This window comes from Choloepus didactylus, chromosome 8 (assembly GCF_015220235.1).
Source record: "Choloepus didactylus isolate mChoDid1 chromosome 8, mChoDid1.pri, whole genome shotgun sequence".
NCBI classification, from domain to species: domain Eukaryota; kingdom Metazoa; phylum Chordata; class Mammalia; order Pilosa; family Megalonychidae; genus Choloepus; species Choloepus didactylus.
In genome coordinates this window covers 13057387-13081120 of record NC_051314.1, presented here as the reverse complement: position 1 = coordinate 13081120, position 23734 = coordinate 13057387, and the positions used below count along the sequence as shown (strand labels likewise).

The following is a 23734-nucleotide window of genomic DNA, read 5'->3' as shown; positions in this document are numbered from 1 at the left end:
ATACACTGAATGCCAGCAGGGAGTGCGGGGGCAGTTTTTTTTTTTCTTCTTGAGATATACTGATATATTCACATGCCATACAATCATCCATGGTGTACGATCAGCTGTTCACAGTATCATCATATAGTTGTGCATTCATCACCCCAATCTATTTTTGAACATTTTCCTTACACCAGAAAGAATAAGAATAAAAAATAAAAATAGAAAAGAACACCCAAATCACACCCCCCATTCCCACCCTATTTTTCATTTAGTTTTTGTCCCCATTTTTCTACTCATCTATCCATACACTGGATTAAGGGACTATGATCCACCAGGTTTTCACAATCACACTGTCACCTATTGTAAATTACATTGTTACACAATCGTCTTCAGGAGTCAAGGCTACTGGGTTGGAGTTTGATAGTTTCAGGTACTTTCTTCTAGCGATTCCAATGCATTAAATCCTAAAAAGGGTTAACTATATAGTGCATAAGAATGTCCACCAAAGTGACCTCTTGACTCCATTTGAAATCCCTCAGCCAGTGAACTTTTATTTTGTTTCATTTCGCATTCCCCTTTTGGTCAAGAAGATGTTCTCAATTCCACGATGTCAGGTCCAGATTCATCCTCAAGAGTCATATCCCATATTGCCAGGGAGATTTACACCCCTGGGAGTTGGTTCTCAAGTAGGGGAGAGGGCAGTGAGTTCACCTGCCCAGTTGGCTTAGCTGGAGAGAGAAAGGGCCACATCTGAGCAACAAAAAGGTACTCAGGGGGAAGACTCTTAGGCACAATTATAAGCAGGTTTAGCCTGTCCTTTGCAGGAACAAGCTCCATAAGGGCAAATCCCAAGGTAGAGGGCTCAGCATACCAAACCACCAGTCCTCAATGTTTGTGAGAACATCAGCAACAATCCAAGTGAGGAAGTCTAACATTTCTGCATTTTCCCCCAGCTCCTCAGGGGGGCCCTGCAAATATATTTTTATTCTCTGCTGGGGCAGCTTTTGACTGTGAGGGCAGCAGGAGGCCGCTGCAGAGAATTCACTCAGTGCCTCTGCCCTCTAAGGCTGTTCCTGGCTGCTAATCTCTTTGGGGGCTTATGACCTTGCTATTTGATACAAGGAGTCCCAGACAAACGTCAAGGGCCACAGAGCATTTAAAAAGTAAACCTCTGTAAGCATGGTCCAGGCTTATCCTGTGCAGATGGGAGTTTGTCCCTTTCTGGTCCCCAAGCCCCAGCCATTGCCAGAATGGAGTGGCCTGAGTCACTGCCAAGTGTCATTTGAGGGCTCAGTGGCTGAAGGACACTGGTGGTCCAGCCAGCGAGGTGATGGAGTCCATCAGGCAATGGAAGGGCTAAGGGTGGCCTTGAGCTTGCATGGGGGACAGGCATGCTGCGGGCCAAGCCTCTGCTTCCCACGCCCTGCAAACGTCACTCCTGACCCCACCACGTGGCCTGGCTTCTGTGCCTGGTGTTAGGGGCTAGCCAGGCTTGTTCTCTCCTCCAAAAGGAAGGCGGCCCATTTGCTTTACCCTCTTGCTTTCCCAGAGACCTCGATCCTCATGTAAAAGAAGCAGCAGCCCCTGTAAGCACACAAGACAGCCCCGAGAGCCAGTGGGAAGGAAGCCCCGGCCCTGACGGAGTCCCCTAAGCTTGGCCCCTCCCCACTTCCCGGGGCCCCCGGGCTCTGCAGGCAGTCAAACGTGGGAGCTGCAGCCTGGTGCTGAAGAGGTTAATGAGCATCCGCCTCCGAATGTTAATGTGTCTAGGTGATGTCAGTGGGAGCCGCCAAGGAGGGAGTGAGGGGAGCAGTGGGGCTTGGAGGCGGCGAGGCTGCCAGGCTGCCGGGAAGCCCCCTTTCCGGACTGCGGGGCTTGCGCTCCGGGACAAGGCGGGCGGGCGCTGGCGGCTGCCGCAGCCTGCGTGGGTGGACGGGGGCTCAACTCGGGCCAGCAGGCGACGGCCACCGGCAGGATGGACCTGGAAGCCTCCCTGCTGCCCACCGGCCCTAATGCCAGCAACACGTCGGCCGAGAACCGCACCTCGGGCGGTGAGTTGGAGGGCTGTCCTCCCTCCTCTGGGCGGGGGTGGGGGGATGGGCAGGTTCCTCCCCGCAGCCAAGTGCTTGGAAACTTTATTACAGTTCTCGGAGGCAAGATCTGCAGTCTGCTTTGCTGGGAAGGGAAGGGGAGAAGGGGCCCGGGGCAGGCAGGGGCAGAGAAGAGAAAAGCGCAAAGGCACATTCCTGAGTGGCAAGGGAGGCCCGGGAAGGCTTGCTGATGAGTTCCAAATAGGCTTTGCAGAAAAAAAAACATCCAGGCTGGAAAAGCAAGCAAGAAAAGCTGGAGGATGCTATGTGGAGAGACTGCTGGAGGCTCATTCATTCACTGTTAACCTGGTGTTTTCATTCGCACTTTGGCAGTGGGGTCTGAAGCATCCTTACTACCGCCTGGGAAGGGTAGTGGAAGGGAAGTCTACAGAGCTAGGAGTGGATTAACTTTTCCAGTGAATTAAGCTTCCTGATATTTCCAGAGCTGAGATGCCCTGGGATTCTAGCTTTGCAGGAGAAGGGGAGGAAGGAAAGAAAATAGGAAAGTTTCGTGTGGATTAAATTCTCAGGCTGCTTGGCTGTCACACACGGCCTCGATCTCTGCTCCACTCGGGAAGCCCAGGCACAGAGGGCAGCAACCAAGGAGAAGCCAGGTGCCGGGAGGGCTGTGGGCCTGACCGGGCACAGGCAGGCAAAAGCCTTTACAAGACGGTCGCTCACAGAGATGCCCGGGAATCAGTACACAGCCCCCAACCAGCAATTTCTAAAATGAGATGATCAGGGCTGCAAATAGCAAAAACAAGAACCCCCTTTTCATGTCCTTTTGGTTATTTTGATGAGGTTTCCTGGCAAAGCCCAGTGTCCACTGAGTCATTTTCTGGAGACAGCTATGGTTCTCGACTCAGTGATGTTTAAGAAAATGCAGGAGGCAAAGGACTCGGTCCTTTAACAAACTGGTGGTGCAGGAATCTGGTAGGATCAACCACGGAATTGGTGGAGGAGGGTATGGGGACAGGATTAGCAACAGCGTGTGTGTGTGTGTGTGGGGGATGCAGAATGAGAGGAGAGAAGGATTCCAAATGAATGGTGGTCCTGCGCTGGAACAGTAGAGAAGATGCAGAGGTAAGGGTGAGCTTAGCTGGAGCTGGCCAAGCCAGGAGGCATCCACCCTTCGAGTAGAGCCCATGTCAAATGTCTGACACTTGCTCCCTCTGTCCCCAGGGTCGCCTCCCCGCACAGGGAGTGTCTCCTACATCAACATCATCATGCCTTCAGTGTTCGGTACCATCTGCCTCCTGGGCATCATTGGGAACTCCACGGTCATCTTCGCCGTGGTGAAGAAGTCCAAGCTCCACTGGTGCAGCAACGTCCCGGACATTTTCATCATCAACCTCTCGGTGGTGGACCTCCTCTTCCTCCTGGGCATGCCCTTCATGATCCACCAGCTCATGGGCAATGGCGTCTGGCACTTTGGAGAGACCATGTGCACTCTCATCACCGCCATGGACGCCAACAGCCAGTTCACCAGCACCTACATCCTGACTGCCATGGCCATCGACCGCTACCTGGCCACTGTCCACCCCATATCCTCCACTAAGTTCCGGAAGCCTTCCGTGGCCACTCTGGTGATCGGCCTCCTGTGGGCCCTCTCCTTCATCAGCATCACCCCTGTGTGGCTCTACGCCAGGCTCATCCCCTTCCCGGGGGGCACGGTGGGATGTGGCATCCGCCTCCCCAACCCGGACACTGACCTCTACTGGTTCACCCTGTACCAGTTCTTCCTGGCCTTTGCCCTGCCCTTTGTGGTCATCACGGCCGCATACGTGAGGATTCTGCAGCGCATGACGTCCTCGGTGGCCCCTGCCTCTCAACGCAGCATCCGGCTGCGGACGAAGAGGGTGACCCGCACGGCCATCGCCATCTGCCTGGTCTTCTTTGTGTGCTGGGCGCCCTACTATGTGCTGCAGCTGACCCAGCTGTCCATCAGCCGCCCGACCCTCACCTTTGTCTACCTGTACAATGCGGCCATCAGCTTGGGCTACGCCAACAGCTGCCTCAACCCCTTTGTGTACATCGTGCTCTGTGAGACCTTCCGCAAACGTCTGGTCCTGTCGGTGAAGCCTGCAGCCCAGGGGCAGGTTCGCGCCGTCAGCAATGCTCAGACAGCTGAGGAGGAGAGGACAGAAAGCAAAGGCACCTGACACTTCCCCTGCCACCCTGGGTCCCTCCGATTCGGGATACCACGGCAAACCATGGGGAGAGGGGGCGAGAAAAACCCGACAGCTCTGGGAGGCGGCAGGGAGACTGGGTGATGAAGGGTTGTTGCATTCCTAAATACATTCCACAGGCCCCACCACTTGCTGGGGAGGTGAGGAGCCAGGTTTGGGGGCTTCGGACGTCAGAAATCCCCTAGAGGGAGCAGGATGCAACCATTGGACGGAATGGAAACTGAGCAAAGGAGAAAATGTTGGTTTGAATGTTCAGCTGAGCCCTTTATCTATTGTCTTTATCCCAAACAGCTATTGGAAGACTCCTGTCTGGGTTTATTTTAAATTAGCCAGGGTAGGGTGTAAGCTACAGGGGCCGTATTGCACAGGCCTGGGGGAGATGGGCAAGGTGGTGTCCTGACTGCTCTTTCCCATCTCTCTTCGGTTAGACGGAAGGCAGCCTTTCTCCCAAGCTGGTGGATGATGAAAAATGAAGCATGCCATCTCTCTGTGTTCCAGCATCCTGCACCGATTTCCCAATTTACTAGAGAGCCGTTTACTGAGAATGACAAGCACACCTGGGGTAGGTGGCCATGAAACTAAGAAAAATGGGGGCCGGGGGGAGAGGGGGAGGAGCCTTTGCAGCTGTGGGGTACAGTCATGCGTCTTCCAGGTCCAGGGTGGACACCATCAGTGTTTGGCACATTCAGGCATCATCCTTCTGCTCTAACCCTTCCTCTCCAAAATAAAAATAAAAACGAATAAAGGAAAATCTCCACCTGTATCAGTCTGGCTGCTCCTGTTGTATAACTGCTTGCATTTGGGGGTGTGGATGGGGGGATGGCAGAAAAGGGTAAGAGGGAGCACTTGGCTGTGGAATTTAGACTTTGGTTCAGGCTGCATTTTAGGAATCGAGAAGCAGGGGATGTGTTTGTCTAAACCCACAGGGAGGATCAGTGACACACATGGAATTATTGTGAATTCATTCGGTTTTAGTTCTGCCGCTGGGTTTGTTCCCAGGACTGGGCTTCTTGTCTTCCCCTGCTCATTGTCACCAGCGCTGGCCCCTCGAGCCCCCAGGCCCACCCCCCACCTCCTCGCTGAGTCACCAGTCACAGGGCTGGCGTCTCCAGGCGGCCGGAGCCTCCCTCTGCTTGCTGCTGCCAAGATCTGGTGTGGGCCGCGTTGAGCAGGAAGACACAGCGCAGGCCACTGGGAGGCAGCCGCTGCTGCTCGGCCTCTTCACCCCGAAGGGGCCGGAGCCGGAGGGGCCTGTGTGCACCGCTCAGAAGACGTTAATGAGATGGTGGGAGCAGATGTGAGCCGCTCAACTTGTCAAATCAGGAAACGTCCTTAACACGGGCACCTCAGCACAGCCGGTTCCTCTTCTCGCTGGTGATTTTTCGCTGCAGAGATGCAGCAGGTAGCCTGTTCAGTTTTGGGTCCTGGGGAGCTCTTTTTATCATCATTAGTGGTGTTACTTCATGGCTTGCATTCCACTCAAACCAGTAGGGGGGGAGTAAAGAAGCTGACAGTTACTTTCTTTACTCCCTAAAAGCATGGTCTCTGGCTGCCAAAGTAAGCTCCAAACCTATTTTAGATGCACACCCAACACGGGATTCTTAGGGGAGCCTTGAGGCAAACCAAAAAGAAGATCCAACCCCTAATCCACTAGCTCAATAAAAAGAGGTTTCCATGCATCTGGTGGACCTACTAAAAAGCCTCCCTGAGTGTCTGCTGCCCACCCCTGCCCCTTATCCCTGGCTCCCAAGGAGGAATCTGAGAGAGGAAATGAGTGGGGAAGTCTCTCCCGGAAAATGCAAGTGCCCCAGTCCCAACCCCTTCCATGGGTGGCCACAGACCCAGCCAAAGGGCCCGGCAGCTCCTGGGGAAGGGGCATCTCTTCCTCCGGCTGTCAGCTCCGTATTGGGTTGAGACAGGAAAGTGAGTGGGTGGTGATGTAAACAGAACAGGAGAGGATTAGGGGAGAGATGGAGAAGTCAGGGAGAACGGCAGATGGCAAGGAGAAGAGGGGCTGGGAGGGGTAGAGAGGAGGGGAGATGATTATAGGGGTGGGGGCACTTAGCCAACACATCTTCTCCCAGCCCAATCCAGCAGCAACCTGGACACACTTGAGGTGCCGACGGTTAGGAATAAGCAACTACAGAGTGAGGGTGGGTTGCTGGGGGACCATGTTCCTGCCATTGTTGGTGGGACAGGTGGCCTGGGTGTAGGGCTGGCTGGTGGCTCTGAGGAACCACAGGAGTCGAGAACAACTTTCCTTTCCTCCTCATTCAACCTGGGAATGTGGAAAGCCAGAACTGTGGCCAATGGCAGGGGCCACTGTGAGATGCAGAGAGAGTCCAAGAAAGAGGCAAAGACCACGCAATTTATCTCTTTGCTGCTTTCTCCTTTTCCAAGTCTAAGAAATACTGTCTTGTACCAGGCCTTGTCAAATCTCCCTGTGCTGGTTTGGATATATTATGTCCCCCAAACACCATGTTCTTTAATGCAGTCTTGTGGGGACAGACATATTAGTGTTGATTAGGTTGGAACCTATTGATTCAGCGTTTCTGTGGAGATGTGACTCAATCAACTGTGGGCAAGACTTTTGATTGGATGATTTCCCTGGAGATATGGACCCCACCCATTCAGGATGGGTCTTGATTTAATCACTGGAGTCCTATAAAAGAGCTCACAAACAGAAGGACCTCAGAGCAGCTGAGAGTGAAATTTTGGAGACAGCCATTGAAAGCAGACTTTTGTTGACACTAGCCCAGAGTTTGCTCTGGAGAAGATAAAAGAGAACAAAATGCCCCAAGAGCACATTTTGAAGAACGCACAGGAGCTGAGAGAGAAGCTGGAACACAACTTGGATCAGCAGACGCCAGCCACGTGCCTTCCCAGCTAACAGGTTTTCCAAACGCCATTGACCTTCCTTTGGTGAAAGTATACTCATGTTGATCCCTTAATTTGGATATTTTCATGGCCTTCAGACTGTAAATCTGTAACCAAATTTTTTTTGGCTTTTCAAAAGCCAATCCATTTCTGGTATTTTGCATAACGGCAGCATTAGCAAACAGGAACACTCTCCTAACCCCATGCTTTACACACTGCTCCCTCATCTATTCCCCAGAAAATAATTCCTCTCAAACAGTGAGGACTATGTTCCTGAAACTCTCCATGGTGGGAGAATTCCACAATTGAGGAATGTTGGAACCTCAGGAATTAGGTAAACCGAAGTTGCAAGTGAACCTTATGCATATTTACAGTCACTAAAGAAATAATGACAAGAGCAACAAATAAAAGCACTGGCATTGATAGTTTACTCAATTCAAATTAGTATTAATTTGTTCTCTGTGCCTTGTTACTAGGGGAAAAAAAAGACTCATCTGAAATTTCAGTGAGCTACTTGTTATTTTTTTGTTTGTGCATTTGAATAAAGGACCACACATTCCCCCAAACCTCTCCGTCCTCTCAGGCCTGTGATCTGCAAAGAGGCAAATCAGCCTAGTAGCTTGAGTTGAGAAGGTCAGCAAAAGCAAGGTAGCATCCCACCTCAGAAAATGGTGGGTGAGACCAAGCCCAACTTAATTTTCCAATTAACAATGTCGCTAATTATATCTAATGAAAATGGGTATGGTGGGAATGGTGTTGGTGAGGGGAGGTGCTCTCCCTGCAGGGCAGGATTTCTGTTTGAACAGTGATGGACAAACTCCCGAGTGCCCCAACCTCAGGCCTAACTCACAGAGGACAGCCGGAGGAAGAACTTGCCAGATGGTCAGAAGTGGATGGACAAGCCACTCAATTATCCGCAAAGATGTCTCCTCCGTTAGTGGTGAATGGTGGCCATCTCAGACTATATGGGAGGGCAGTACCATTTACTTAAAAAAAAAAAAAAAAAAGTAGAAGAGCAATTTCTATTTGGGGAGAGGCATTTTGGTGCCAGGCACTATGGTAATAAGCACCACATTTATTTATTAACTCATTTAATCCTCTCAATAACACTTTGTGGTCGATAACTCTTTATCCCCATTTTACAGATGGGCCAATTGTGTCTTAGAAAGGTTAGATGACTTGCCCAAGGTCACAGAGCTAGTGGCCAAGGTCACTTGGCATTGGTTCCAAGTGCACATGCTGTATCACCTCCCCTCAGACCACATCCTTATCCTCAAGTTGGCCCCAGCCCCACCCCAACAGCCCCTCTCTTGGTCACACCCTAAGCCTCATGTTTCCCTGCCTTTCTCTGTACATCTGGGCCTGAGGTGCCCCTTCTCCTCTTCTCTCCATGGCAGAATTCTTGCTTGCCCTCCAATCCCACCTCAGTTGCTTTCTCATCTGTGGAGGACCTGGGCCTCCCCCAGAGAGGATTAATCACTGACTCTTCTGGGTTTCCAGGGCTCCTCTCCAAACTCCATTAGCTCACTGAGCACCTTGCTGACAGCTGTTACGCTTCTGCCCCCTCCACTGGAGTCAGCCATTCCCCGCAGAGACTGCAGCTTAGTCAATCTTGATTTCTCCGTCACTCTCCCAGTGTCCCTCAAGCAATGTTTCCCAAATAAATGTACCACCCACAGCAAACATCACAGCCTCACGGGGTTGGAGGGCCCTGTAGTGGATTCCTAGCCCTGTCTAAGGTCAACAAAGTTGTCCAGGGGGTACTGGACAAGGACCATCACTGACTCATGAACTGGACAAAGCAAATCAGGTTTTGTCTCTCACCTAGTTCTCTCTCCATGGTCTCTCTCTCCTTTGAAATACAGTTGCCCCCTCTCTCCCTGGCAGGGCAATGCAGGTAAATCCCTGGACTCAGTGGCTGTAGCACTTGCTGGCCCTGTGGCCTTGGCAAGCAACCTTCTCTCTCTCTGAGCCTGTTTGCTCATCTGTAATACAGGCATAAGAACATCTACATTATGGGGTTGTTGGGAGGATTAAATGAGATGTTATAGGTGCACCCTGAGTGCTCCCCAGGGTCACCTTTACCTGTCATATTCATATAAACCAACTTAAGCCTCCATCCTGGGTGGCTGCGGGAAGGCCAGTGCCTTCTCAAGTCTCTCTGTGGGTGGTTGAGGGCAGGTCCTATCCGTCGTCTGCTGCCTCTGGCTCAGATCGCCTCTGCCCGGCTTGTCACTGCCTCTCTGAGCTGCTCCAACTTCTGCAGTCAGCTTCACCCCAAGGCAGCTCTAGTTCAACACTGATGGTGGGGTGCAGGAGTTGTCAGAGCAGGGAAGGGGAGGGGGTGCCAGCCTAGAATGGGAAAGGATGGCAGTTGGCTAGTAGGCCTCGTGGCTCCTGCAGTCCATCTGTCCCACTCGGTCACAGGGAGTGCCCTCTCCTTGCAGCCTTGGACACAGGACCAGAGCCCCCTTTCCCCTCTTATTTCCCCCCATTTCTAAGGTCTTCAAATCTCCTCTCTTCTGGTGAGCTTGGAGAAAACTCACAATTCAATGTAAAAGGCAAAATTGTGCATGCCAAGGACAACTCCCCTTTACTCTATTATGCAGAACCATATACTCCCTCCTGTGTCTTAATCTCCATCATTGGGGAAAGAGGCAGAAGAGATACTTTATCTTTGCAACTCCTGCCAAAACCATAAAATGCTCCTCAAACAAAAGTATTAGTGCTTTTTCTAAATGAAGTTTTGTCCATGATCCTTAGAGGAGAGGTGAAACTCTGCTGCCTAAGGGGCTGCCTCTGACACACAGAAATATTTTTGTTTTTCTTTTTGGCTTGATTATTATAAAAAAAAAATTGTGAATTAGTTGCCAATTTTTAAATTAGTAGATTATTTAAAAATCTGGATGCCCAGTTTCCCTTGAAATATCATATCTGGCTCCCAGAACTGCCATCCCACATGCCAACAATCTGGTGGACTCATGCCCCTTAGATGGGCATGTGATCGCTAGTTGGCCACAGTCCCCACTCCTCCCTCTTGTCTCTCTGACTCAGTCAGCTTCACTTATTTAAGTCATTTGCCTGGACCCTACAGGCATTTGATTTTGTAGCCTTCAGTGATCTAGGATTTTATCCCAAATCCTGGGGAAACATTAAAAGGTTTTAAGCAGATGAATGATATGATTAGATTTGCATTTTTAAACCATCAATCTGGATTCTACAATTCTACATAGGGAATGGATTGGAAAGGGATGGAAAATAAAAGGAAGGAGATCAGCTGACAGTATACAACAGTTGTCTGTGCAAGAAATGCTAATGGCCTGGATTAGGGTGGTGGCAGCGGAGATGGAGAAAGATGGACATATGTGAGATATGTTTGCAAAGTAGGATCCACAGGGTCTGGTGTTGAGTTGGATGTGGAGGGTAAAGGCAGATGAGCTGTTGACATGTATAACTGGGGGATGGAGACTCTGTTAATGGAAATGGGGAGGCTGAAGGGGAAGCAGATTTGTAGGAGGAGATCAAAAGTTCAGTTTGGGGCTTGTTTACATTTGAGATGCCCAAGTATCCCATTGATTTCAGATGAGCCAGGTTGGAATGTAAATTTAAGAGTCACTGGACTATGGACGTCTGAGATTACCAGTGGGGAGAGTGAGTACAGAGTCATATGAGAAGAGGGCCTGGGCCTGAGCTATGGGGAAGTCCATAATGCAGAGAATGAGCAGAGGAGAAGCAGCCAGCAAAGCAATGGCCAGAGAGGAAGAAGGAAAACCAAAAATATGTGACGTCATGGAAGTAAAGAAAGAGAACGGCTCAAGGAAGAGAGAGTGGTTGATTGGACCAAAGCTGTTTAGGAAGTCAAGGTTAATGAAGCATGAAAGACAGAAAGGTCCACTGGGTTTAGGAACATGGCAGTCACTGGAGACCACAGTCGGTTGGGGCTGAGGAGTGATTGCCCCTTTTAAGGGAAACAAATGCTCCCTAGTTTGCCACAATCCCCACCACTCCCTATTGTTACACTTGGCTCATGTCATTCATTTACTCCCTGTTTGGCTCCTGCAAGCAGGTATACTTGTGATTCCTGTCCTGGAGCAACCAGTACTATTTTGCTGCATGATTTTAAAAAGGTGACATTTCTTCCTGCTAAGCATGGAAAGCACTTAACACTATGCATAGCACTTAATAAATGATAGTTGTTAATTTTCTCTCTCCTGCCCTCTGTTAACCTCCATGGGATGCTCTGAAATCTTTTCCTTCTCTGATTGATTGCAAAATGACTTAGCAGCACTGCCCCTGCCCTGAGGTTTCCTCCACCTGCTTTGACCTCTCCTTCCGTGCCTACTTGCATCGTATGCACCCTTGTACTCCACTCAGTTCCCTGTGTCTCCATGAAGTCTTCTGCCTTAGTTTTCCAGCTGTATGACAAATACAACACAATGGGTGGGCTTAACAATGGGAATTTATTGGCTTATGGTTTTGAGGCTAAGAGAAGTCCAAAATCAAGACATTAGCAAGGCTTGCTTTCTCTCTGAAGACTGCAGCATTCTGATGCTGGCTGCCGGCAATCTTTGGGGTTCCAGGACTCATATTGCTGCCTCCTGATACATGGTGATGTCCTCTACCTTCTCTTCCTGGTTTCTGCTGACTTCTGGCTTCTGGTTTCTTCCTATATAAGGTCTCTAGTAGTGTGGATTAAGAACCATCCTCATTCAATTGGGCCATGCCTTACCTAAAAAAAACATCTTCAAGAGGTCCTATTTTCAATGCATTCACACCCACGGGAATGCAGATTAAGATAAAGAGCATGTATAAATTGGGGTACATAATTCAATCTATCATACCTTCCCAGGCTTCCCTAGCCTAAAATGAATTCATCATCTGAACCCATGTAATACTTCCTACCTATGCCATTATTAGATGATTATAGGTTTAATCTTGTACCATCACGTGAACTTGATGATTTTTTCTTTTCTTTTTTTAACTTTGCACGGATTATTGCCTTATCTCTCCAACTAGATTAGAAACTTGTGGTTGGGGAGGTATATTTCTTCATGCCCCAACAGCTTTTACACATTGCCTTGCACACAGTAGATCCTAATAAATAACGGTGGATTGATAACTTGATCACTCCTCTCTAGAAGTGGACACTTACTGTTTTGTTTGCTAAGTCCACCTCCTTTTTCTGGGAACTGTTCACTGTCCCTCCACCCTGCCCTCCCCCGTCTGTGTGGTTCAGTGGGAGAATTTATGCCTCTACTCTGGATATCCTCCACCCCCAGGCCCACTCACTTCTCTCTAACACCTAGAGAGGAACATATGGAGAGTGTCTTGCCAAATTCCTGGCAGAGAGCAGCAGTTGTGGCCAACATTTATTGAGCCCTTACGGTGTGCCAGGGATTATTCAAAGTGCTGTACAATTCTTTTTGTACAAACTCAAACCCTCACAAAATCCCTATAAGGTGAGTAATATTATTATCCCCATTTTACAGATGAGGAGACCGAGGCAGTCCTCTCCTCTGCTCTGGGATCTAGACGTCTCACACTCAAAGCTCTCTATTCTTCCCTTGCCATTGAATCTCCATATTGTCTCCCCCCTCAGCCACCCCCGCAGCATATTCCAGGCTGTTTCCTACCTCCATGCCTCTCCTCATGCTGTCCTCCTTGCCTAGAAACACTGTGCCCCACCCCCTTTAAATTCAGTTTTTTTGGGATATATTCATATACCATACAATCATCCAAAGTGTACAATCAATTGTTCACAGTACCATCTTATAGCTGTGCATTCATCACCCCAATCTATTTTTTGAACATTTTCCTTGTACCAGAAAAAGTGAAAATAAGAATAAAAATAAAAGTAAAAAAGAACACCCAAACCAACCCCCCACACCTTATTTTTCATTTAGTTTTTTTGTCCCCATTTTTCTACTCATCTGTCCATACACTGGATAAAGGGAGTGTGATCCACAAGGCTTTCCCAATCCCACTGTCACCCCTTGTAAACTACTTTGCTATACAATTGTCTTCAAGAGTCAAGGCTACTGGGTTGCAGTGTGATAGTTTCAGGTATTTACTTCTAGCTATTGCAATACATTAAAACCTAAAAGGGGTCATCTATACAGTGTATAAGAATGCCCACCAGAGTGACCTCTCAGCTCCATTTGGAATCTGTCAGCCACTGAAACTTCATTTCATTTCATTTCTCATCCCCCTTTTGGACAAGAAGATGTTCTCAATCCCACAATGTTGGGTCCAGATTCATCCCCGGGAGTCATATCCTGTGTTGCCAGGGAGATTTACACCCCTGGGTGTCAGATCCCATGTAGGGGGGAGGGCAGTGAGTTCACCTGCCAAGTTGGCTTAGCTAGAGAGGGAGGGCCACATCTGAGCAACAAAGAGGCACTCAGGGTGTGCCCCCTTTTATGCCTGAGTAACTCCTACTTAATTTTTAAGACTCAGTTCAGGCAGCACCTATGGTAGTTTGGAGGCTGTATGTACCCCAGAAAGGATCACATTCTTTTAAATCATTCCTGTGGGTTTAGACCTATTGTGGGTGAGACCCTTTGATTAGGTTATTTCAATCGAGATGTAACTCACCCAGTGTAGGGTGGGTCTTGATCCTCTTACTGGACTCCTTTATAAGAGGATAAAAGACACACAGAATACCCAAGAGAGAGCCAAGGAGACACCTACAGAAGCTGAGCGAGGAAGCCACTGAAGCTAGAAGCTGGAAGCAACGAAACCTGTGAGAGAAGGACCAACAGACGTCACCACGTGCTATCTGACAGAGGAGCCCAAGGTCTTGCCTGTAAGCAGTCTTCAGAGAAGGTGTCATCCCACTGGTGCCTTAATTTGGACATTTTCACAGCCTTAGAATTGTAAACTTGTAAGCTAATAAATGCCCACTGTTAAAAGCCAGTCCATTTCTGATGTATTGCATTTCATCAGATTTTGCAAACCAAAACAGCACCTCTTCCAGGAAGCCCTTTTTGAACAGCCCTCTTCCTCCCAGGTGGGAGAATTGATCTCATCTCTCCACTGTGCTACAATTAATAAGAATGCCCTGAATGTTCCTCTACAGTGGTACTCACCACATCACAACGCAATACTCGGTTGGGTTATCTGTGCTGCCCGTAGCCTCTGTGCTCTGGGAAGGCAGGGACCCCACAGCCCAGCACTGGCCTGATGGATATAAATGCAGAGTGAAGGTGGAATAGCGGTTCTTCCTGAATCCACGGGGTCACAGTGAATGCCACGAGTGGATAATGATGCCTCCTATGCCAGTCTTCTAGAACCTTGGGGGAGTCAGAGCCCAAGAGAACTTCAATTAAAAACAAACTGAGCGGCGTGCACAATGGAAGACTCTGGGATCGCCCCCACTCCTGCGTTTCGGAGACCCTGTAAATTGTCACAGAAGGAAAAAGGAAAAAATCTTCATCTTCTGACTTATGTGAGTTGTAACATGGAATAAAGAAGGAGAAGAAATTATGAAGGAGGTCTGTGAGAAGGAATCAGAGTGCCTTGAGAAGACCACATAGAGAACATGACTTTAGTTTCGGATAACAAGGATGCTAAATGCAAAACCAGAAGATATTTATGTTCAGTCACCACTGTCCAAACTCAGAAGCTCAGAATGCTGGGATCTCCCTTTGCAGGGGGTAAATAAAAACTAATGTCTTTTAAGAATATAAAAAAACAAAACAAACAAACAAACAAAAACTGAGCAATGTGCAGTCATGGGCTAAAAGTGGCAGGGTAAGATGGACAATAACAAGTTTTGAGGATGTGCAGAAATTGGAACCCTTATACATTTGCTGCTGGAAATGCAAATGGTGCAGAGGCTATGGAAAACACGATGGCAGTTCCTCAAAATGCTAAATATACAGTTACCATATGACCCAGCAATGGGTCACATACTCCTAGTTTATACCCAAGAGAATTGAAAACACATATCCACACAAAAACTTCTACACAAATGTTCATAGCAGCATTATTCATAATGCTCAAAAATGTCCATTAATAGATGAATGGATAAACAAAATGTGGCATATCCACGCAAGGAATATTACTCTGCCATAAAAAAGAATGATGTTCTGATACATGCCACAGCACAGATAAACTTTGAAAACATCTGTCAAGTGAAAGAAGTCACAAAAGACCATGTATTGTATGATTCCATTTACATGAAATGTCCAGAATAGGCAAATCCATAGAAAGAGAAAGTAATTTAGTGGTTGCCAGGTGCTAGGGGAGGGAAGAATGGGGAGTGACTACTAATGAATATGGAGTTCCTATCTGAGGTGATAAAATGTTCTGATGTTAGATAGTGCTGATGGCTGTACAACTGTGAATCTACAGGCCACTGAGTTGCAAATATTTTATAATATTTGTTATTGTGGCAACAAATATAACACAAAAATTCCCATTTTAATAATATTTTTTAGTGCACATTTCAGTGGTATTAATTACATTCACAATGATGTGCTCCTATTACCATCATCCATTAAGAAAACTTTTTCATCACCCCAAAAAGAAATTCTGAACCCATTAAGCAATATCTAACCATTCCTCCCTCCCTCCCTCCAGCCCCTGGTAACCTCAAATCTACTCTCTGTTAACACAAATTTGCTTATTCTAGAACCTAAGGGTGGCCATGTGTTCCAGTTTCAGCCAACACGACCTAAGCAGAAGACTGCTACAGGGACTTCTGGAAAAGGTTTTGCTTTCTTGATAAAAGAGAACAGATGAGGTTGGGTGCCACCCCCTGGGCTCTTACTCCTTTCTCCTTGCCTTGAATGGAGATGTAACGCCTGGAACTGCAGCCATTACCTTGGGACCATGAAGTGACAAGTTTGAGAATGCAAACCAATGTGTTAAGGTTGGTGGGCAGGAAGACAGAAAGAGTATGGGTCGCCTACGGCATCCTTGATTTGCTAAAACACCACCATCCTCCAGGCTTCTGGTTATGCAGTTATGCAAGAAAAATGAATCCCTATTTGTTTAAGCAACTGTTGTGTTCTTTGCAACCCTGTGACGGAAAATTAGTAAGGATACTAATTTGTTTGGCTGATGTGCAGTAAACTTGCATCTTTTTCTTCCTTTAACTATTCCATGATATAAACTCTCAGAAATGAAATGAAATGAAATCAAATTGTGTGACAGGCATTCGTGTTTGTCTTCCTATCATCCATTACTCCCATTTCCCTTCCTGACAATATCCTGAACTTCCAACTTTGTGGTTTAGGAGATATTGACTCCACCTCCTGCTCCAGGGATGGGACCCAACTGGCTTTAACCAACCATTGAATCCCATCTCCCTGGCCACAGTGATTTATTCAGGGTGTGAGAGTAACCAATCAGATGTAAGAAGTATTAGCCAGGACTTCTGGGAAGGAAAATCTTTATTTTTCTTTGTTATGAGCTACTGTAGAGCCTCTCATCTCTACATGAGCTTTGGCGGCCACCTTGGGATTACTAGGCTAAGCCTTCCTGAGAATGCAGTCAGCTCAGAAGAATAAGAACTAAAAGAGAGAGAGAGTGTGAGAATCAGGTGGCATTATTTGGGCCTTGATCAAGCTTTGCCTGAAGCTAGAGCTACTCCTGGACTGTTTACTTATATGAATCAATACTCCCCTTTATTTTAAAAGCCTTTTGAGTTGTTGCTTTTTTTTTTTTTTTTTTTTTTTTTCCACTTGAGACATAGGAAACTCCAACTGATAACAAAGATATGGACATTTTTAAGATTAAGATTAGGTTGCTGTATGGGTGAAATTTTTTTTTTTTTTTTTTTTTTTGTATGAATAATAGAAACCCAATTTCAACTGATTTGAGCAAAACGGGAAAAATTCAGGGCTAGATCTGGCTTTAGACATGGCTGGATCCAAGGACTCAAATTATGCCACCGGGACAGCCTCATACCCCTGCCTCTCTCCTTTGTGTGGCTCACTCTTCCCCTCGGGTGGCTTCCTTCCCACAGGGATGTGGTCCACATGGCAGCAAAGGTGCCACCAGCAGATGTAAGCTTGCCTGCTCCTTACTGGCAGCAGCTCCAGGATTAATGATTTATCCCTGCTGTTTCTCCCCAATATCTGTTTCAAACCATCAAGAATCCTCTGATCGGTCCTACTGTGCGTTGTGTCATTCACACTTCCACCCAGCCAACTACCAGGACCAGGGAAATGGGACACACTCATTGGCTAGCGTAGGTCACATTTTCATCCTTGTGGGGCCATTTGATTGGCAGCTCCACCTGGCTTGGGAGTGGGGTGGGGCATGGGGTACAGTTCCTAAGAGGGGAAGCGAACTTATATTACCTGAAGTAGAGGGAGGTAAGATGGGCAGACAAAACCAACGGATGATTCACCAAGTAGGGTCTCAATAATTAGAGAGGGGAGTGCAGGGAGAGGGTGGGAAGGAAAATGGGAAGGGAAGAAAGGACCAGGCAGGAGGGATCAAGGTAGATTTAAAGGACAGCAATGATAGCAGTTGGTTGCTGTTGAGGATTTGGCACAGAAAAGAAAATCTTTAACCTTTCTCAGCTTGAGGAGAACTTGGGACTCTCCCCTCGTTCCCAATACTCATTTGAATATGCACATAAAATATTGCAAATCACTTTGGAGGACTTATAACCTCCTCCCCAGAAGCCAGAAGAACCCCATGGGAATGTGGCGATACCTAAATATGGAAAGACAGCAAAGTCAGGTGTAAGACGGGAAAGAGCATTCTGCCCCTTGCACTTTCTCATCCCCTGTATTTGTTCCATTGTAAAGCCCTGCTAAGCCTGCCAAAGCCGTATGTAAAATTATTTCACAGCGTTCTTCCTTCCACCTGATTTCGGGAATAAGTGACACCTGGCTTTATCGCCTAAGCATGGTCACTAACTTGCTGTGTGACTGTAGACAAGTCACTTAGCCTCTCTGAGCTTCTTTATCTATAATATGGAGGTCAAGAATACATTCCCTTCAGGGTTGATATGGGAATTAAATAAAGTGGCATATAATTGATGCAAAATTGATTAATCCTACTCTCCTCTCTTTCTCTCTTGGTAGCTTCCTGGGCTAAGCCCTCCTTATCACATACCCAGATTACTGCAGTAACTTCACCAAAGGTCCCCAGTTTTCTAGTCTCTTTCTCCAATCCAGTCCATTCCAAACACCATGACAAAGAAATCTTCCTAAAATATGGTTTGATCCTCTTGCCACTTTTCTGATCATGTAAAATTCCTTTCCAATTGTATATTGTGTTCTAAAATTTTTTTTAAATAATTTCAAATGTACAGGGAAGTTGCAAAAATAATACAAAACTAATACAGAGAATTCCAATGTATCCCTACTTGGGGATAAGCAAGTGCATGGTCCCTATGCCAAGGAGGGTTGTTTGGCCAGGATATCTTATCCACAGGAGCAGAGAGGGAGGGAAAACTGCAGGTAAGTCATCTGAGGCCCTCCCGATTTTATTAGATGTTGAGGCAACATTTAATGTTGAATCTTATTTTCAGGCCTTACACCATAGTATGGCTTTAAGAAAGGCTGTGTTTGAAAAACTGCTAACGGGAAAACTCCTACATCAATGTACACATGAATTCACAGATTCTCAGAATAGGGGCTGGTCATAAGCACACGGAATGGGGAGAATATCTGTTGAAGGATATCCATGTGCTTTTCTCCTTCATGCTTCCTGTTGTGTAAGCTCCCTCCTCTTCTGCCGGAGGCATCTGTTTGAGAGAAGATAAAGATTGTTAAGGAATGCAAAGAAAAAGAGGAAGTCAATGTTCAGCTGTGGATACCCCCCCCCAAATTTTCATGAGTCTAAAACAAGGTAATAGCTTTAAAAGCCAGACTTTGCCAAGTGAGAAAAGGACTTCCTAAATAATGTAAGTGCTCATTAACATATCAAGAACCAGGCTTGATGGACAAGGTCACTGAGTTTGGTTCTGTGCCTAACGTGGAAGGAAATCAACACATAATGCAGTGGATGGGGTCTGAGGATGACCTTGAGGAGGGGAAGGGACACAGGTAGTCCCATATGGATGTCTCAGTCTCCTCTATTCATGTCAATGCCTGAGGCTGAGGGAGGACAGGTTAGAAAGGTTGATGAGATTGCTAAAAGTGCAGGATCCTTGGCCCTCTTTGCTATTTGGAACCCTAGAAGTAACCCCACATTGGGTAGATACTGTGTCCAGCAAGGAGGCAAAAGCACAATGTTGAGGGAAGAAAATGGCTAGATGAGTGAGCCTGGGCAGCAACTTCCTGGCTCCCCATGGCTGCAGGGGATCCTGGGATTCCTCTGGGATCCAGCAAGGGGCTTTCAGAGGAAAGAGATCAGGAGAAAGAGATTGCTACATGTGAGGACTTCATGACTGGGGCACAATTCCAGCAGTGGGTGTCAGTGGGGCACTCCAAAAGGCCTGCGGGTGATCTTGGGATGCCAAGCCCCTCTTCCCCTGGCTACCACCACATGGAAAAAGCAGCAGGAGGGAGAGTGCCCTACCAAGACTGATCACACAAGAGAAACTATTTAAACTGGAAACATTGTAGTTCCATGAACTGGCAAATTAGGGTTCCTTTCCACTTTCCCCACGGGGACAGGGGTTCATGGAGTAGATCAGATCAGTGATAGGAAATACAAAGAAAACATTTCTCCTTGCATTTTTCCTTGTGTGTTAATCTGTGTTCCTGCTACACATCACCATCACCCAGGCAGTGCAGCAAAGCCTGGGAACCACTGAGCACCTGGAGAAATGTTTCTGGGGTCTGGCCGGAGGGGGTCGGCATGGAGGAAAGGGTTAGTTGGAGGCCTGAATGTGGAAAGTAAATGTGTGGAACTAGACTGTCCTGGGAAAGGCTCCAGAGATGGCTGCCTCTGGGATGGGATGTAGAAGAACCAAGAGCAAGGGTACAAATCAAAACAGTCATACATTCTGTAGATCAGGGGAAGAATCTTTTTACAGCAGGGCCCAGGCTTACAAGTCATTGGGTGGAGACCTGGGCTGTTTTTTTTTCAACAACAATAAACATCATGTCATGGGATCCTTCTCGGGTCACTTAATCCTCCCCGCAGCCCTTGAAGGTATCATTTTCCCATAGTTCTGATGTGAAATTGAGGTTTAGACAAGGCCAAGGAGTCCACAGCCAGTATGGATTTGAACCTGGGTGTGTCTGCCTCTACACCCATGCTTCCCCCACTGCAGCCCTCTGCCTGATTAAAGGAGTGAGGTGGGCGTTCCAGGGAGGAGGGGACCTTCCAGTGGAGGTGCCAGGCCCTGGTAGGTCAAGTCCCCATAGTCCTCTGCTTGAAGAGGCGGACCCTCCCCTACCTGATTTTCTATTTAGAAACCTATGCATTTTACATATATTTCCAAATTATCTCACAGAGGGAGGCAGGAGAGAAAGAGAATGAACTTGAGAGCTATGCCAATTTGAGCTTCCATTCCTGTGCCAAGATCTTGGGCAAGTCACTAAAGCTTGATGAGTCGTGGATTTCAGTCTTATAAAACTGCAGATAAAAATTCCCAACTCAGCTAGTAGAATGTTTTGAGGAGGGAACGTAAATTATGTGCCTAGCCTAGTGCCTGATGCAGGGAACATATGGAAAAAATTTGATACTGTCCATCCATCCGCTCCTGTCTTGCCCAATTCCCTTTTAGTTAGCATTTTCAGGGTTAAATGCCCTGGAGAAAGCAGAGCAAAGTGGCCTGGCACCCTGAACTGGTTTGACAGGCCTGCTCAAGCAAGTTTACCTAGACCTTGACCTCTGGTGTTCTTAAAAAGAGCTTGGCCCACCCAGCACTTCTGGGGGGTATCGGTGTGGTCCATTCCATCAGGTTTTTTAGGCAAGATACCCAAGTGCGTCCTGCTCCCGGCCACAGTGGGATGGGGCCCAGCCAGCTCCTCATCTCGCGAGGGCATTCAGTGGCTCACTTTCCCTGAGCCAGGCTGCCCACAGTCAGAAAATGTGCACTGACTTCTATAGAAGAATGCCAAACTCTGTCTTTCTTCCTCAAGAAATGTTGAGGGGAAAGGAGCTCCTGCCAGGTACAGAAGAAAGACGGAAACCTGCTCTTGGCAGCAGGGGAATCAGGTTGCCAAGCAACAAAATCCTTCCCAAGTCCACTCATTATAAGGCTTTTGAATTGGACTTCCTCCTGTGTATACATCCAGCAGCTTTGATTTCCCCAGCTCATCTCTCAGCCCTTCTTCAGGGAAAACCATCACAGATGGGAAGCACCGACCCATCCTTTCAAGCCCAGGTCCCCCTTGTCCCTGGGATGGTAAAATATTTACTTGTTGTTTTACATTGGGAAGAAGCCAATCGTTGTGTGGGGACGGGAGCCCTCTCATCCTCTGATGGAAGGAGGGAAGATGGTACAACTTCCTGGAGAAGCAATCTGACAATGTGTCAAAAATGGAAGTGCATCCCTCTGACCCCACGGTTCTGGGGATTTAACCCAGTGATCCTCTGGCATTGCAGCATTGTTTGGAATAACAAAAAACTGGAAACAACAAACTTATCACAGAAAGAAGACTGGTAATTACCAGCGATAGCCACTGTGGAATACTACAGAGTTGGAGGCATAATGAGCTAAATCTGATGTTCTCAGAGAGAAAGATGTACTGTTCAGTTAGGAAAAAAAAGCAGAATAGAATTAATACTGACAGCATGATCTTATTTGAGTCTTTGTAAGGGCTGTACAATTTTGGAGGGTGACAAAAGAAGCTGTTATCAGTGGTGAACCCTGGGGCTGGGGGAGGTGAGGAAGAAAGGATGTCACTTTTCATTTCATCCCCTTCTGGGGGAAGTTTTGTTTTTTGGGTTTTATAATTAGTATCTATTACTCTTTGAATTTCAAAAAGCTGATAAAAAAAAAAAGATGAGATTAATATGCCTGATCCACAGAAACCAGGAATTAATTGAACAAACACAGGGTATTACTGGGTATTAGCCTATTACAAACAAGGCACAGGCTAGGTTTTGTGGGTCCAGTGGAGAGCTAGGCAGCTTGGCCCCTGCCCTCAAGGAGCTCACATTCTTATAGGGGAGATAGTCCTTAAGCAGGTAAACAAACAAATGAGCAACACCTATAGCTGGGGATAAGAGCGCTGAGGGACAGACACGGGTGCAGGGGTAGAGAAGAGCTGGCGAGGGCCCACTTTACACCAGGCAGTTACTTCCTCACTCGTCTTGAGGAGGTGACATGTAAGCTGAGACCTGGAAAGGAATCAGCCAGGTGCGGGAAGTGCATTCCAGGCACAGGAGCAGTGATTGCAAACACCTCGAGGCTGGAGAAGCACTTGGCTTGTTCTGGATGCTGGGAGAAGGCCAGCATGGCTGAAGAAGAGAGCAGGAAGGCGAGGGCGGGTGGGGAGCACGGTGAGGAGGCTGGGTGTGTGCAGTGGGAAGGCACTGTGGGGCTCTAAGTGGGGAGTGACAGGACCTGACTTGTGTTTTTACAAGATCACTCTGGCTGTTCTGGGAGAATGGGTTGGAGAGAGGGCAAGAGTGGAAGCGAAGAGACAAGATAATGATGTCTTTATTAGCTTCCTGTTGAAGGACATTGACAAGGATTTTGGTTTTAGACAAAGTTGGCAAATTGCAGGTAATTATTGAAAGAGGTTAGAAGAGCACGTTTTTAAGATACACAAAACAGGTAATACTTGCTATCTTAGCTGAGGTAGGGGAGGAGGGTGGTTACTGCTTAATTTTTCAAACTTTAACAGGACTCTGAGTCAGTGCGATCTTGTTAAAATGCAGATTCTGATTCAGCAGCTCTGGGGTAAGGCCTGGGATTGTGCACTTCTGACACATTCCTGGGTAATGCTGAAACTGCTGGTCCAAGAACTTGTTTTTTTTTTAAATTGTGGTTATATATAAAATAGAAAAATTTCCATTATAACCGTTTTCAAGGCATACATTTCAGTGGCATTAATTACATTCACAATGTTGTGCTACCATCACCACCATCTGTTACTCAGATTTTTTTATCACTCTAAACTGAAACTATATACCCATTGAGCAATAACTCCTTCATCTGGCTGGCTGGCTCCTGGTAACCTGTAGCCTATTTTCTGTCTCTATGAACTTGCTTATTCTAGGTATTTCAAATAAGTGAGCTCAATACAATATTTGTCCTTCTGTGTCTGCTTATTTCACTCAACGTGATATCTCCAAGGTTTAGCCAGTATCTGAACTGTCATGAAAGATGGTCAACAGTATTAGCCATAAGGGAAATGCAAATGAAAACCAGAGTGAGATACCATTTCACAGCCACTAGAATGGCTAATATTAAAAAAACTGAAAATTACAAGTGTTGGAGAGGATGTGGAGAAATTGGAACACCAATTCATTGCTGGTGGGAATGTAATGTTGCAGCTACTGTGGAAGACAGTTTGGTGGTTCCTCAGAAAGTTAAATATAGAGTTACCATATGATCTGACAATCCCACTTCTAGATATATACCCAAAAGAATTGAAAACAGGGACTCAGATATTTGCACACTGATGCTCATAATGGCTTTATTCACAATTGCCAAAAGATGGAAGCAACCCAAGTGTCCATCAACTCATGACTGGATAAATAAAATGTGGCAAATACACACAGATT

General features: G+C 47.1%; 1 protein-coding gene across 3 annotated transcripts; it reads left to right on the top strand.

Annotated features, from left to right (window-relative positions):
- The first annotated feature begins 1840 nt into the window (after positions 1–1840).
- MCHR1 (melanin concentrating hormone receptor 1) lies at positions 1841–4831 on the top strand. Of its 3 annotated transcripts, XM_037847048.1 has the most exons (3): positions 1943–2033; positions 3255–4171; positions 4690–4831. In XM_037847048.1, exons 1-3 carry the CDS (start codon positions 1958–1960, stop codon positions 4732–4734), a joined length of 1038 nt encoding a protein of 345 aa, XP_037702976.1. In that variant the 5' UTR covers positions 1943–1957; the 3' UTR covers positions 4735–4831. The 3 variants fall into 3 exon arrangements, with proteins under 3 accessions (XP_037702977.1, XP_037702976.1, XP_037702978.1); XM_037847049.1 differs by having other exon boundaries at positions 1841–2033; positions 3255–4809; XM_037847050.1 differs by lacking the exon at positions 1943–2033 and adding an exon at positions 3069–3155 and having other exon boundaries at positions 3255–4809.
- Positions 4832–23734: the final 18903 nt, after the last annotated feature.